Source organism: Telmatherina bonti (assembly GCF_933228915.1).
Source record: "Telmatherina bonti genome assembly, chromosome: 16".
Classification (NCBI taxonomy): domain Eukaryota; kingdom Metazoa; phylum Chordata; class Actinopteri; order Atheriniformes; family Telmatherinidae; genus Telmatherina; species Telmatherina bonti.
The window spans coordinates 1265607-1281945 of record NC_136614.1 but is presented as its reverse complement, the minus strand read 5'-3'; the positions used below and the strand labels follow the sequence as shown (position 1 = coordinate 1281945).

General features: G+C 48.6%; 1 protein-coding gene across 7 annotated transcripts in view; it reads right to left on the bottom strand.

Annotated features, from left to right (window-relative positions):
• Positions 1-3607: 3607 nt before the first annotated feature.
• hivep2a (HIVEP zinc finger 2a) overlaps positions 3608-16339 on the bottom strand; it is a 370802-nt gene continuing 358070 nt past the window's right edge. For 4 of the 7 annotated variants that reach the window (XM_079255546.1, XM_079255548.1, XM_079255547.1 and 1 more), the window contains 4 exons: positions 13620-14430; positions 11368-11470; positions 5298-5612; positions 3639-5101 (listed from right to left, as the gene is read on the bottom strand). In XM_079255546.1, the coding sequence (XP_079111672.1) occupies positions 4664-5101; positions 5298-5612; positions 11368-11470; positions 13620-14430 (1667 nt within the window). In that variant the 3' untranslated portion in view covers positions 3639-4663. Of the gene's footprint in view, positions 5102-5297; positions 5613-11367; positions 11471-13619; positions 14431-16339 lie in introns of those variants that run through there. The other 3 variants (XR_013771634.1, XM_079255549.1, XR_013771635.1) reach the window with 3 other exon arrangements.

Here is a 16339-nt window from a genome sequence, read left to right as displayed (position 1 = left end):
GTGTAGGGACACGATGGACACACGATGGAGACGTGTAGGGACACGATGGAGACGTGTAGGGACACGATGGAGACATGTAGAGACACAATGGAGACGTGTAGAGACACAATGGAGACGTGTAGTGACACGATGGAGACGTGATGGAAACGTGCAAAGACACAATGGAGACGTGTAGAGACACAATGGAGACGTGTAGTGACACGATGGAGACGTGATGGAAACGTGCAAAGACACAATGGAGACGTGTAGGGACACGATGGAGACACGATGGAGACGTGTAGGGACACGATGGAGACGTGTAGGGACACGATGGAGACACGATGGAGACGTGTAGGGACACGATGGAGACGTGTAGGGACACGATGGACACACGATGGAGACGTGTAGGGACACGATGGAGACGTGTAGGGACACGATGGAGACATGTAGAGACACAATGGAGACGTGTAGAGACACAATGGAGACGTGTAGTGACACGATGGAGACGTGATGGAAACGTGCAAAGACACAATGGAGACGTGTAGGGACACGATGGAGACGTGTAGGGACACGATGGACACACGATGGAGACGTGTAGGGACACGATGGAGACACGATGGAGACGTGTAGGGACACGATGGAGACACGATGGAGACGTGTAGGGACACGATGGACACACGATGGAGACGTGTAGGGACACGATGGACACACGATGGAGACGTGTAGGGACACGATGGACACACGATGGAGACGTGTAGGGACACGATGGAGACGTGTAGGGACACGATGGAGACACGATGGAGACGTGTAGGGACACGATGGACACACGATGGAGACGTGTAGGGACACGATGGAGACGTGTAGGGACACGATGGAGACGTGTAGGGACACGATGGAGACACGATGGAGACGTGTAGGGACACGATGGAGACGTGTAGGGACACGATGGAGACGTGTAGGGACACGATGGAGACACGATGGAGACGTGTAGGGACACGATGGAGACGTGTAGGGACACGATGGAGACACGATGGAGACGTGTAGGGACACGATGGAGACGTGTAGGGACACGATGGACACACGATGGAGACGTGTAGGGACACGATGGAGACACGATGGAGACGTGTAGGGACACGATGGAGACACGATGGAGACGTGTAGGGACACGATGGACACACGATGGAGACGTGTAGGGACACGATGGACACACGATGGAGACGTGTAGGGACACGATGGAGACGTGTAGGGACACGATGGAGACGTGTAGGGACACGATGGAGACACGATGGAGACGTGTAGGGACACGATGGAGACGTGTAGGGACACGATGGAGACGTGTAGGGACACGATGGACACACGATGGAGACGTGTAGGGACACGATGGACACACGATGGAGACGTGTAGGGACACGATGGACACACGATGGAGACGTGTAGGGACACGATGGAGACGAGAGACGTGGACAGGTTGACGTTTCTGCTGACGGGAATTAGATTAGAAACAGTTTTGGACGGATTTTGATGAAATTTTCTGGACTTGTTGAAAACGTGAAAATGAAGAACTGGTTTAATCGTGGTTCTGATCCGGATCACCGTTTGGATTTTTTTTAAAGGCCGTGTTGGAGGTCTGCGCTCTCCCACTGTTTTTTAAATTTTTTTTCTCATTTTTGCTTTTTAAAAAAAAAAACTTTTATTACTTTATAACATTTTATATTTAATATATTTTAGATTCCTCCTGCTGTCATGTTCTACACCAGGGGTCGGCAACCCAAAATGTTGAAAGAGCCATATTGGTCCAAAAAAACCAAAAAACAAATATGTCTGGAGCCGCAAAAAATGAAAAGCCTTATATAAACCTTATCATGAAGAAAACACATGTTTTATGTATCTATATTAGCTATATTCGCCAACCATCAAAATGACTACGTTGGCTACAAATACAGAATGAGCCTTAATGATAAAATGTTTATTTTCCCTGCAGCGCATCCTGTAGAGAATATCGCACCACGTGACGACTCTGTTGTACGATGCCGTCTCATGTTTAACTTCATTACTATATTAATGAATTATGTTTCGTTGCATTGATCAAATTAAAACAATGCCATTAAGAAATCTGATTTTTTTTTAAATGTCATTTTTATTTTTAAGAACAAAAAAAAAACAAAAAAAAAAACAAAATGGAATGTGCATAACGCGTCCCTTATCAACAAACAGAGCGCAATAAAACGCAGCCTGCATTTATAAAACATAAACCAGCAGCCTTTTAAAAAAAAGGTAAAGTTTATAAAATCAAATGAACTCAGTTTGATTTCTGCCAAGCAAGTCAGTGCGAGGGTAAAACGCAGCAGCATCCTCTTCTCTTTAGACACGCAACCAACGCAGCTATCCTCCGACCTGAGCACCGTTACCACGTGTCATTCCACATATATACTGACAATAATCAGAAATCATTTTATAAAAACATCCACTTTGTCTCTGTCTATGAAGGATGATGTTCTTACCCGTTTAATGTGACTTCTGTTGTCGGACATCACTGGTCAGCTTCTCAACATGTAAGATGTAACTTGTGCTGAATTAATGTCCTTGATTTGCTGATCGGTGATGTTGCCGCCATTTTAATGGTCCTTTCCTTCACTGTCTTAGCGGAGAGGGACATGTCTTTGATTTTCTGTATGATCTCGGTTTTGTTTCTGAAGTCTGGAAATACGTGTCCTGATATGCTGATGACTGACTCCTTCATGTAGTCACCATCTGTTGGTTTTCTACGCTTTATTATCTCCCGGGTTGCAACATAACTTGCAGCAGTAGTGGAGTTTGGAGATGCAATCCACTTAAATCTATTTTTGTGCTTCTCTAATTTCTCCAGAAATAATGCAATCACACTTTTTGTGTCACTCCCAACTGGCAAATGTAGCATGCTTTCCCAGGAAATGTCTTTCCACATGACTCTTTTTGTTAATTGACAACTTCTCGCTACAGAGCAAACATTCAGGCAATCCTTCCGCATTGGCAATGAATGCAAATGCAGTTCAAGAAACGTTGAATCCTCTGTTCTCCTCGGTTAATTTTCTCCTTTTCCCTTTGGGATCCATGTCCCATCACAGCCCCGGGTTGGGGTTAGCCTCCTGCTGATCGGCTACGCATGTCGCAGGCTATGACGCAAATCTTCCTTGACAGAAATGTTAAAATTTAATATTTATTCTACACATTTTTACAGCATTGGGAAACGTTAAGAATGTTTGTGTCATGTTTTTCCTCCTACAGAACCAGATCAAAACAAAAATATATTTCTTTCCCCATTTAAAAAAAATGTCTTAAAAGCTCCAGGGAGCCACTAGGGCGGCGCTCCGGAGTCGCGGGTTGCCGACCCCTGCTTTACGGTCTTCAACCTAACTTCTCCATCTTCCGTTTGAGTCAGTGCTGCAGGTTGTCCATGTAACCCTGCTCCAACATACCTGACTCATATTAAATGGATCCAACAGCCAGTCAAGTTCTGCTCAGGTGTGTTGAAACAGGATCCATGGAAAACCTGCAGGATTGTGGCCCCCAGGACCACGGCTGGACCCCCTGGCTCGGTCAGGAATCAGCAGTCAAGACTAAAATGTTTGCAGAACTTTTTATTTGAAGACGACTTTTCTTCCACTTCTACGTGTTGCAGCTGGACTCACATCATCTCCACAGAACTTCCCGCCTTTCTGTCCTAAATCTACTGACTTGTGCTTTGATAAGAGATCTGTAAAGACATCATCGTCATCATGATAAGTGGACATAAAATAGCAGGATGGAAATAGAAAAACATCATAAGAAGAGGATATACTGGTGGAATACACACCGATACACTACACACATTGCAGAGCCGTGCAACCCACGCCGTCCCTCAGCGAGCAGTTTGGCGGAATATTGCTGGAAAAGCAGGAGAACGGAGCAAAGTCTTGAGGAAATCCCAACGAGGCTTTAAGGTGCGTTTTCAGACTGGCTGGTTGCTGTGGCAACGGCCTGCAGCCTCCACGTAGAAAAGGTGGACTGGAATGTCCCCCCCATGTTGATCCAGTCAGTATGGTGGGGCTACATTTACTCTGAGATGTATCGGTGAGGGGGGGCTGCAGAGACGCCTTGATGCTAGGAAACCTAGCGAGGGGGCGGGGCCTATGATATAAATAGTTCAAACATCTAAAACCATATTACAGTACCCCCCCCCCCCATGCGGTACATAGAAAATCCACCACATTTAATAAAAATGTACAATTTATGAAACAATAAAACAACAATAATAATAAATAGTTTATAGAATCGCTGCTGCTGTACACTAAGCCTCCGAAAAATCTGTTTTAGTGCAACCGAAGGTTAATATCCAGCCTGGGGGGGGGTCAACGTGCTGCGGGGGGGGGCAGATATGATGTTTCCAGCTCCGCTTGTTCCAACAGGAAGGAAAAAGGCACGTCCTTCTTCCTGCGTACCATCACCGTGCACGCTCACGTGCACACACCTCCCTCATTAAATAAGTGAAACTAATGTGACGTGAGAGTGGAAGCAGTTTGATTTCAAAGTTTCAGCTGAAAGGAAGGCGCGCCCCCCCCCCCCCCCCCACGAGGACCAGTCTGACCAGTCCATCATGGCGGACGGACGCTGATGGAGGACGTGGAACCGGGAGGAAGAGGGGAGGGGGGGCCTGAACATCACGCCACTAAAGTGCTGAATCTGCGGAGCTGGACGAGGAGGTGGGGAGGGGAGGAGGCGGCGGCATGGCAGATGAGGCTCCGCCTTTCTCCTCCTCCTCTCGGTGGCCTCCTGTGCTCCTGCTGGACTCCTTGGAGTTGATGCAGAGGGAGGCGATGGCCTTGGTGCAGGTCTGGATGCTCTCCTCCTGTCCATGTCGGGCTCCGCCCCCTTCGCTGTCATCCGAGGACCGTTGGGTCGATGCTCTCGCGACGCCTCCTTGTCTTTCCCGCTTGGCCAAATGCGAGGAGGCGGCCTCGCTGCTTGAGGAGTCCTCCGCGTTCTTCTGCAGCGACAAGCGGGAGGCTACAGGCTCCGCCCACTGCACCAGCGGGGCGGCTGCCGTGGCAACGGAGTGTACCATCTGGATCCCGCCGATGGGGATCATCGGGAAAGGCGAACGCACCTGAAAGGAGGGAAGAAGAAAGGAAATGAGAAATCTGGAAGTTTCTTCTCATTCTGGTCCGATCAGAACCGGAACCCAACAGCTTTCCCTGTTTCCTGCCCCAACACACCTGAGGCAGAACTTTCAGCTGGTTCAGGTCAGATTGAAGCGGGAAAACATGGAAAACCATCATCTCCAGACGAGACACGGACTTTACCTGCAGCTGGGAGTGGAGAGGCAGGTGGCTAAACAGCAACTGGTGGGGGGCTCCCGTCTGGTGGGGGGCTCCCGTCTGGTGGGGGGCTCCCATCTGGTGGGGGGCTCCCATCTGGTGGGGGGCTCCCGTCTGGTGGGGGGGTCCCATCTGGTGGGGGGGTCCCGTCTGGTGGGGGGCTCCCGTCTGGTGGGGGGGTCCCATCTGGTGGGGGGCTCCCGTCTGGTGGGGGGGTCCCGTCTGGTGGGGGGGTCCCGTCTGGTGGAGGGGTCCCGTCTGGTGGGGGGGTCCCGTCTGGTGGTCCCCTTCCCCTGGAATCTGAAAGCAGAGGGAGAAAAAATAGTCTCAGTCCAACGCCGACTGGATTTTCAGCTCAGAACCAGATCCAGTATCACCAGTGTAAACCAGTCCAGACAAGATCACTTCTGAGGAAGACCTCAGTGATGAGGAAGACCTCAGTGATGAGGAAGACCTCAGTGATGAGGAAGACCTCAGTGATGAGGAAGACCTCATTGATGAGGAAGACCTCGCCGATGAGGAAGACCTCAGTGATAAGGAAGACCTCAGTGATGAGGAAGACCTCATTGATGAGGAAGACCTCATTGATGAGGAAGACCTCAGTGATAAGGAAGACCTCAGTGATGAGGAAGACCTCAGTGATGAGGAAGACCTCGTTGATGAGGAAGACCTCAGTGATGAGGAAGACCTCAGTGATGAGGAAGACCTCGCCGATGAGGAAGACCTCAGTGATGACGAATACCTCGTTGATGAAGAAGACCTCATTGATGAGGAAGACCTCGCAGATGAGGAAGACCTCAGTGATGAGGAAGACCTCATTGATGAGGAAGACCTCGCCGATGAGGAAGACCTCAGTGATGAGGAAGACCTCATTGATGAGGAAGACCTCAGTGATAAGGAAGACCTCAGTGATGAGGAAGACCTCAGTGATGAGGAAGACCTCGCCGATGAGGAAGACCTCAGTGATGAAGAAGACCTCAGTGATGAGGAAGACCTCAGTGATGAGAAAGACCTCAGTGATAAGGAAGACCTCAGTGATGAGGAAGACCTCATTGATGAGGAAGACCTCGTTGATGAGGAAGACCTCGCCGATGAGGAAGACCTCAGTGATGAAGAAGACCTCAGTGATGAGGAAGACCTCGCCGATGAGGAAGACCTCATTGATGAGGAAGACCTCAGTGATGAGGAAGACCTCAGTGATGAGGAAGACCTCATTGATGAGGAAGACCTCGCAGATGAGGAAGACCTCAGTGATAAGGAAGACCTCGCCGATGAGGAAGACCTCGTTGATGAGGAAGACCTCGTTGATGAGGAAGACCTCGCCGATGAGGAAGACCTCATTGATGAGGAAGACCTCAGTGATGAGGAAGACCTCGCTGATGAGGAAGACCTCAGTGATGAGGAAGACTTCGTTGATGCGGAAGACCTCAGTGATGAGGAAGACCTCAGTGATAAGGTAGATCTCGCCGATGAGGAAGACCTCGCCGATCAGGAAGACCTCAGTGATAAGGAAGACCTCGCCGATGAGGAAGACCTCAGTGATGAGGAATACCTCGTTGATGAGGAAGACCTCGTTGATGAGGAAGACCTCAGTGATGAGGAAGACCTCGTTGATGAGGAAGACCTCAGTGATGAGAAAAACCTCAGTGATGAGGAAGACCTCGTTGATGAGGAAGACCTCGCTGATGAGGAAGACCTCAGTGATGAGAAAGACCTCGCTGATGAGGAAGACCTCGCTGATGAAAAAGACCTCAGTGATGAGGAAGACCTCAGTGATGAGGAAGACTTCGTTGACGAGGAAGACCTCGCTGATGAGGAAGACCTCAGTGATGAGGAAGACTTCGTTGACGAGGAAGACCTCGCTGATGAGGAAGACCTCAGTGATGAGAAAGACCTCAGTGATGAGGAAGACCTCAGTGATGAGGAAGACCTCGCTGATGAGGAAGACCTCATTGATGAGGAAGACCTGAGTGATGAGAAAGACCTGAGTGATGAGGAAGACCTCAGTGATGAGGAAGACCTCAGTGATGAGAAAGACTTCGTTGATGAGGAAGACCTTGTTGATGAGGAAGACCTCAGTGATGAGGAAGACCTCAGTGATGAGGAAGACTTCGTTGATGAGGAAGACCTCGTTGATGAGGAAGACCTCAGTGATGAGGAAGACCTCAGTGATGAGGAAGACTTCGTTGATGAGGAAGACCTCGTTGATGAGGAAGACCTCAGTGATAAGGAAGACCTCAGTGATGAGGAAGACCTCAGTGATGAGGAAGACCTCGTTGATGAGGAAGACCTCGCCGATGAGGAAGACCTCATTGATGAGGAAGACTTCGTTGACGAGGAAGACCTCGCTGATGAGGAAGACCTCAGTGATGAGAAAGACCTCAGTGATGAGGAAGACCTCAGTGATGAGGAAGACCTCAGTGATGAGGAAGACCTCGCTGATGAGGAAGACCTCATTGATGAGGAAGACCTCAGTGATGAGAAAGACCTCAGTGATGAGGAAGACCTCAGTGATGAGGAAGACCTCAGTGATGAGAAAGACTTCGTTGATGAGGAAGACCTTGTTGATGAGGAAGACCTGAGTGATGAGGAAGACCTCAGTGATGAGGAAGACTTCGTTGATGAGGAAGACTTCGTTGATGAGGAAGACCTCGTTGATGAGGAAGACCTCAGTGATGAGGAAGACCTCAGTGATGAGGAAGACTTCGTTGATGAGGAAGACCTCGTTGATGAGGAAGACCTCAGTGATGAGGAAGACTTCGTTGATGAGGAAGACCTCGTTGATGAGGAAGACTTCGTTGATGAGGGAGACCTCGTTGATGAGGAAGACCTCAGTGATGAGGAAGACCTCAGTGATGAGGAAGACCTCAGTGATGAGGAAGACTTCGCTGATGAGGAAGACCTCAGTGATGAGGAAGACCTCGCTGATGAGGAAGACCTCAGTGATGAGGAAGACCTCAGTGATGAGGAAGACCTCGTTGATGAGGAAGACCTCAGTGATGAGGAAGACCTCGCCGATGAGGAAGACCTCAGTGATGAGGAAGACCTCGCCGATGAGGAAGACCTCAGTGATGAGGAAGACATGGAAGACCTCAGTGATGAGGAAGACCTCAGTAATGAGGAAGACCTCATTGATGAGGAAGACTTCGTTGATGAGGAAGACCTCAGTGATGAGAAAGACCTGTGATGAGGAAGACCTCGTTGATGAGGAAGACCTCAGTGATGAGAAAGACCTCAGTGATGAGGAAGACTTCGTTGATGAGGAAGACCTCGTTGATGAGGAAGACCTCAGTGATGAGGAAGACCTCGTTGATGAGGAAGACCTCAGTGATGAGGAAGACCTCAGTGATGAGGAAGACTTCGTTGATGAGGAAGACTTCGTTGATGAGGAAGACCTCAGTGATGAGGAAGACTTCGTTGATGAGGAAGACCTCGTTGATGAGGAAGACTTCGTTGATGAGGGAGACCTCGTTGATGAGGAAGACCTCAGTGATGAGGAAGACCTCAGTGATGAGGAAGACCTCAGTGATGAGGAAGACTTCGTTGATGAGGAAGACCTTGTTGATGAGAAAGACCTCAGTGATGAGGAAGACTTCGTTGATGAGGAAGACCTTGTTGATGAGGAAGACCTCAGTGATGAGGAAGACCTCGTTGATGAGGAAGACCTCGTTGATGAGGAAGACCTCAGTGATGAGGAAGACTTCGTTGATGAGGAAGACCTCGTTGATGAGGAAGACCTCAGTGATGAGGAAGACCTCAGTGATGAGGAAGACTTCGTTGATGAGGAAGACCTCGTTGATGAGGAAGACCTCAGTGATAAGGAAGACCTCAGTGATGAGGAAGACCTCGCTGATGAGGAAGACCTCAGTGATGAGGAAGACCTCAGTGATGAGGAAGACCTCGTTGATGAGGAAGACCTCAGTGATGAGGAAGACCTCGCCGATGAGGAAGACCTCAGTGATGAGGAAGACCTCGCCGATGAGGAAGACCTCAGTGATGAGGAAGACATGGAAGACCTCAGTGATGAGGAAGACCTCAGTAATGAGGAAGACCTCATTGATGAGGAAGACCTCAGTGATGAGAAAGACCTCAGTGATGAGGAAGACTTCGTTGATGAGGAAGACCTCGTTGATGAGGAAGACCTCAGTGATGAGGAAGACCTCGTTGATGAGGAAGACCTCAGTGATGAGAAAGACCTCAGTGATGAGGAAGACTTCGTTGATGAGGAAGACCTCGTTGATGAGGAAGACCTCAGTGATGAGGAAGACCTCAGTGATGAGAAAGACCTGTGATGAGGAAGACCTCGTTGATGAGGAAGACCTCAGTGATGAGAAAGACCTCAGTGATGAGGAAGACTTCGTTGATGAGGAAGACCTCGTTGATGAGGAAGACCTCAGTGATGAGGAAGACCTCGTTGATGAGGAAGACCTCAGTGATGAGGAAGACCTCAGTGATGAGGAAGACTTCGTTGATGAGGAAGACTTCGTTGATGAGGAAGACCTCAGTGATGAGGAAGACTTCGTTGATGAGGAAGACCTCGTTGATGAGGAAGACTTCGTTGATGAGGGAGACCTCGTTGATGAGGAAGACCTCAGTGATGAGGAAGACCTCAGTGATGAGGAAGACCTCAGTGATGAGGAAGACTTCGTTGATGAGGAAGACCTTGTTGATGAGAAAGACCTCAGTGATGAGGAAGACTTCGTTGATGAGGAAGACCTCGTTGATGAGGAAGACCTCAGTGATGAGGAAGACCTCGTTGATGAGGAAGACCTCAGTGATGAGGAAGACCTCAGTGATGAGGAAGACTTCGTTGATGAGGAAGACCTCAGTGATGAGGAAGACCTCGCCGATGAGGAAGACCTCAGTGATGAGGAAGACCTCAGTGATGAGGAGGACTTCGTTGATGAGGAAGACTTCGCTGATGAGGAAGACTTCGTTGATGAGGAAGACCTCGCTGATGAGGAAGACTTCGTTGATGAGGAAGACCTCGTTGATGAGGAAGACCTCAGTGATGAGAAAGACCTCAGTGATGAGGAAGACCTCAGTGATGAGGAAGACTTCGTTGATGAGGAAGACCTCGTTGATGAGGAAGACCTCAGTGATGAGGAAGACCTCGTTGATGAGGAAGACCTCAGTGATGAGGTGATGAGGAAGACCTCAGTGATGAGGAAGACTTCGTTGATGAGGAAGACCTCAGTGATGAGGAAGACCTCAGTGATGAGGAAGACCTCGCTGATGAGGAAGACCTCAGTGATGAGGAAGACTTCGTTGATGAGGAAGACCTCGTTGATGAGGAAGACCTCAGTGATGAGGAAGACCTCAGTGATGAGAAAGACCTCAGTGATGAGGAAGACTTCGTTAATGAGGAAGACCTCGTTGATGAGGAAGACCTCAGTGATGAGGAAGACTTCGTTGATGAGGAAGACCTCAGTGATGAGGAAGACCTCAGTGATGAGGAAGACTTCGTTAATGAGGAAGACCTCGTTGATGAGGAAGACCTCAGTGATGAGGAAGACCTCAGTGATGAGGAAGACCTCAGTGATGAGGAAGACTTCGTTGATGAGGAAGACCTCGTTGATGAGGAAGACCTCGCTGATGAGGAAGACCTCAGTGATGAGGAAGACTTCGTCGATGAGGAAGACCTCAGTGATGAGGAAGACCTCGCCGATGAGGAAGACCTCAGTGATGAGGAAGACCTCGCTGATGAGGAAGACCTCAGTGATGAGGAAGACCTCGCTGATGAGGAAGCAGAGGCTGTTTAATAACAGATCAATGATGAAGATAGAGTTTCTGCTCCTCCTCTTCCTCCCTTCAGACATAATGTTTGTCTTGTATTAAAAGAGTTTGATGAAAACTGAGCTTTTTTAAAACAGGAGCAGAAAGTCGGTTCCTGCACGTGATTGGACAATTTGGATAAGTAAACAGGAACCATCTTAACCACAGCATGAAACTTATTTATTGTTTATTAATTCTTAGACACAGTTCTCCTGCTGTTTGATAGTTTCTAGTGGAAAAAGATTAACTCCACAGACATATCAAGAAAACAAGATTTTACCATCTCCATTTGTTCAGCGGTTCTGCTTCGACCCACAGAAGACTCCCCTTGAACCAGTCCTCCAATCAGGTGGTTTGTCCTCAGGCTCCACCCACTCTGCTGGCTGAGGGTCACAAGTATGAAATCATTGGGACCTGATGTCTGCAGTTATAATTCACATGGCAATGAAAACAGCTAACTCTGATCATGACATACTAGCTTAAAACAAGTAGATTTCTCCCCAAATAATTACCTCCAACATTAGCAGCTAATGCTAAAAACACAGGCTCCAACATTAGCAGCTAATGCTAAGACAGCAGGCTCCAACATTAGCAGCTAATGCTAAAAACACAGGCTCCAACATTAGCAGCTAATACTAAGACAGCAGGCTCCAACATTAGCAGCTAATGCTAAGACAGCAGGCTCCAACATTAGCAGCTAATGCTAAAAACACAGGCTCCAACATTAGCAGCTAATGCTAAGACAGCAGGCTCCAACATTAGCAGCTAATGCTAAGACAGCAGGCTCCAACATTAGCAGCTAATGCTAAAAACACAGGCTCCAACATTAGCAGCTAATGCTAAGACAGCAGGCTCCAACATTAGCAGCTAATGCTAAAAACACAGGCTCCAACATTAGCAGCTAATGCTAAGACAGCAGGCTCCAACATTAGCAGCTAATGCTAAAAACACAGGCTCCAACATTAGCAGCTAATGCTAAAAACACAGGCTCCAACATTAGCAGCTAATGCTAAAAACACAGGCTCCAACATTAGCAGCTAATGCTAAGACAGCAGGCTCCAACATTAGCAGCTAATGCTAAGACAGCAGGCTCCAACATTAGCAGCTAATGCTAAAAACACAGGCTCCAACATTAGCAGCTAATGCTAAGACAGCAGGCTCCAACATTAGCAGCTAATGCTAAAAACACAGGCTCCAACATTAGCAGCTAATGCTAAGACAGCAGGCTCCAATATTAGCAGCTAATGCTAAGACAGCAGGCTCCAACATTAGCAGCTAATGCTAAGACAGCAGGCTCCAACATTAGCAGCTAATGCTAAGACAGCAGGCTCCAACATTAGCAACTAATGCTAAAAACACAGGCTCCAACATTAGCAGCTAATGCTAAGACAGCAGGCTCCAACATTAGCAGCTAATGCTAAAAACACAGGCTCCAACATTAGCAGCTAATGCTAAGACAGCAGGCTCCAACATTAGCAGCTAATGCTAAAAACACAGGCTCCAACATTAGCAGCTAATGCTAAGACAGCAGGCTCCAACATTAGCAGCTAATGCTAAGACAGCAGGCTCCAACATTAGCAGCTAATGCTAAAAACACAGGCTCCAACATTAGCAGCTAATGCTAAGACAGCAGGCTCCAACATTAGCAGCTAATGCTAAAAACACAGGCTCCAACATTAGCAGCTAATGCTAAGACAGCAGGCTCCAACATTAGCAGCTAATGCTAAGACAGCAGGCTCCAACATTAGCAGCTAATGCTAAAAACACAGGCTCCAACATTAGCAGCTAATGCTAAGACAGCAGGCTCCAACATTAGCAGCTAATGCTAAAAACACAGGCTCCAACATTAGCAGCTAATGCTAAAAACACAGGCTCCAACATTAGCAGCTAATGCTAAGACAGCAGGCTCCAACATTAGCAGCTAATGCTAAGACAGCAGGCTCCAACATTAGCAGCTAATGCTAAAAACACAGGCTCCAACATTAGCAGCTAATGCTAAGACAGCAGGCTCCAACATTAGCAGCTAATGCTAAAAACACAGGCTCCAACATTAGCAGCTAATGCTAAGACAGCAGGCTCCAACATTAGCAGCTAATGCTAAGACAGCAGGCTCCAACATTAGCAGCTAATGCTAAAAACACAGGCTCCAACATTAGCAGCTAATGCTAAGACAGCAGGCTCCAACATTAGCAGCTAATGCTAAAAACACAGGCTCCAACATTAGCAGCTAATGCTAAGACAGCAGGCTCCAACATTAGCAGCTAATGCTAAAAACACAGGCTCCAACATTAGCAGCTAATGCTAAGACAGCAGGCTCCAACATTAGCAGCTAATGCTAAGACAGCAGGCTCCAACATTAGCAGCTAATGCTAAAAACACAGGCTCCAACATTAGCAGCTAATGCTAAGACAGCAGGCTCCAACATTAGCAGCTAATGCTAACCAAAAGATCATGGGACTGGATGGGACCAGACCAGACTGGGGAACTGTGGGCCTGTTATGGAAGCACACAGGTCAATGTTGAGTTTCTTACCTCTGATTGTGCAGATGGGACCCGCGTCGAGGAGAAACATGGCGGATCATGCCCTTGGGGCTGCCTCCTGGCGAAAGGTCATGTTTGTAGTCTCTTCGTCCTGGAGATGTGGCCCGAGGGAGGGGGGAGACTACTGAGAGGTGGGTCCGTCTGGGGGAAAGGTCACGGCGGTATCCCCCGACCGCCAGATCCCTCTTAGGAGAGATGTGACGCAGAGGAGAGATGTCCCGCCGGGGAGAGAGGTGTCCAGTCCGGGGTGACAGGTCACGGAGGGGGGACAGGTAACGGCGGGTAGAAGGGGAGGAGGATGGCGAGTTGGGAGACGGACAGCTCGGGTGGTCCAACCCTGGCGAGGACAAAAGCGAGGAGGGTGAGGACAGGTCTGGGGATCCAATGGGGAGGTCCTTGTCTATTGAGGAGTAGTGAGGAACCAGCAAACGGTTTGAGCGCTGCTGACCGTGTCCTCTCTCGCTGAGGTCGGTGGGCGGAGCCTGTGGCGTGATCTGGATGCTCGGCACGGTGGTGAAGTAGCCGAACAGAGGCGGCTTGTGGGCCAGTCCCAGAAGGTCTGACGTAGTGGGGTGGGAGGCGGCTGGAACAGACACGGATGGCAGGCCATACGGACTGGTGGACCTCGACAGACTCTTGGGGGTGGAGTCGCCATCGTAGTCGTCGTCTTCCTCGTCTTCATCATCAACCTCATCACCGTCTTCCTCGCCTCCCTCTGAGTCGTCTGCATCAGAGAACTGGTGATCGGCCATGATGCCTCGGGACATCCTGCTTGAGGATTTCTGGCCTTCCTCTCCGACATCTGAAAGGAGAAACGGAGTGCCGTCAGACATGCGTAGTTGATTGGCTGAAACTGAGTTCGTTTGGTCTCATTTGGTCTACCCCCCCCGTCTACCCGTACCCCCCCCCGTATACCCTAACCCCCCCCCTATACCCGTACCCCCCCCGTCTACCCTAACCCCCCCCATACCCGTACCCCCCCCGTATACCCTAAACCCCCCCCGTCTGCCCCTACCCCCCCGTCTGTGAACAGCGTAGTATTTTATACATGCAGGCTAATTCAGTGTTCAGGTTAAAGGTCTTTTTCGGGCCTTCTGTACTTCTTGTTATGCTGCACCTTTATGGAGTCATTTTACAAAGGCGACCATCCGTAAACTTCAGGTTGTGTATAATGATTGTCTACGTATTCTTCTGGGGAAACCAAGATGGCGTAGTGCTCAGGAACTTTTCTGTAATGCTTATCACATTTCATGCTCTTTTGAGACGATTGATGATTTCATACGTCGTCTTGATGAATCTTTTAATGAGATTATAAGAATATTCGCCCCCGTCAGGGTTAGGGTTAGGAATATTCTAATATTCCTAACCCTGCAGCCCATTTATTCCTTTGTTTCACTTTGTATAATAAACGCTGACACATGAGACGCCTCTGACTCCAGTTTATTTACTGGGAACATACTGGTGTTCTGTGTGTCCCTGCTTGGTTGCAGGTCTTCATGTAGAGCTTTGTTAGTACGGCAGCTTCTGTACGACTTATTAACTGTGTGATGTGGCTTTTCTAACATGTAGAACTGCTGGTTTCAGAACATTTCACTGCTGGACGTTTTACTGCCAAGTCCTGCTTTTAGAAACCCCAGATGTGGACTGGTTTTAGAAACCCCAGATGTGGACTGGTTTTAGAAACCCCAGTAGTGGACTGGGTTTAGAAACCCCAGATGTGGACTGGTTTTAGAAACCCCAGATGTGGACTGGTTTTAGAAACCCCAGTAGTGGACTGGGTTTAGAAACCCCAGATGTGGACTGGTTTTAGAAACCCCAGATGTGGACTGGTTTTAGAAACCCCAGTAGTGGACTGGTTTTAGAAACCCCAGATGTGGACTGGTTTTAGAAACCCCAGTAGTGGACTGGGTTTAGAAACCCCAGTAGTGGACTGGTTTTAGAAACGCCAGATGTGGACTGGTTTTAGAAACCCCAGTAGTGGACTGGTTGTAGAAACCCCAGAAGTGGACTGGTTTTAGAAACCCCAGTAGTGGACTGGGTTTAGAAACCCCAGAAGTGGACTGGTTTTAGAAACCCCAGTAGTGGACTGGGTTTAGAAACCCCAGAAGTGGACTGGTTTTAGAAACGCCAGATGTGGACTGGTTTTAGAAACGCCAGATGTGGACTGGTTTTAGAAACCCCAGATGTGGACTGGTTTTAGAAACCCCAGTAGTGGACTGGTTTTAGAAACCCCAGTAGTGGACTGGTTTTAGAAAAGCCAGATGTGGACTGGTTTTAGAAACCCCAGATGTGGACTGGGTTTAGAAACCCCAGTAGTGGACTGGTTTTAGAAACCCCAGATGTGGACTGGTTTTAGAAACCCCAGATGTGGACTGGTTTTAGAAACCCCAGTAGTGGACTGGTTTTAGAAACCCCAGTAGTGGACTGGTTTTAGAAAAGCCAGATGTGGACTGGTTTTAGAAACCCCAGTAGTGGACTGGTTTTAGAAACCCCAGTAGTGGACTGGTTTTAGAAACCCCAGTAGTGGACTGGTTTTAGAAAAGCCAGATGTGGACTGGTTTTAGAAACCCCAGATGTGGACTGGTTTTAGAAACCCCAGATGTGGACTGGTTTTAGAAACCCCAGATGTGGACTGGTTTTAGAAACCCCAGAAGTGGACTGGTTTTAGAAACCCCAGATGTGGACTGGTTTTAGAAACCCCAGATGTGGAC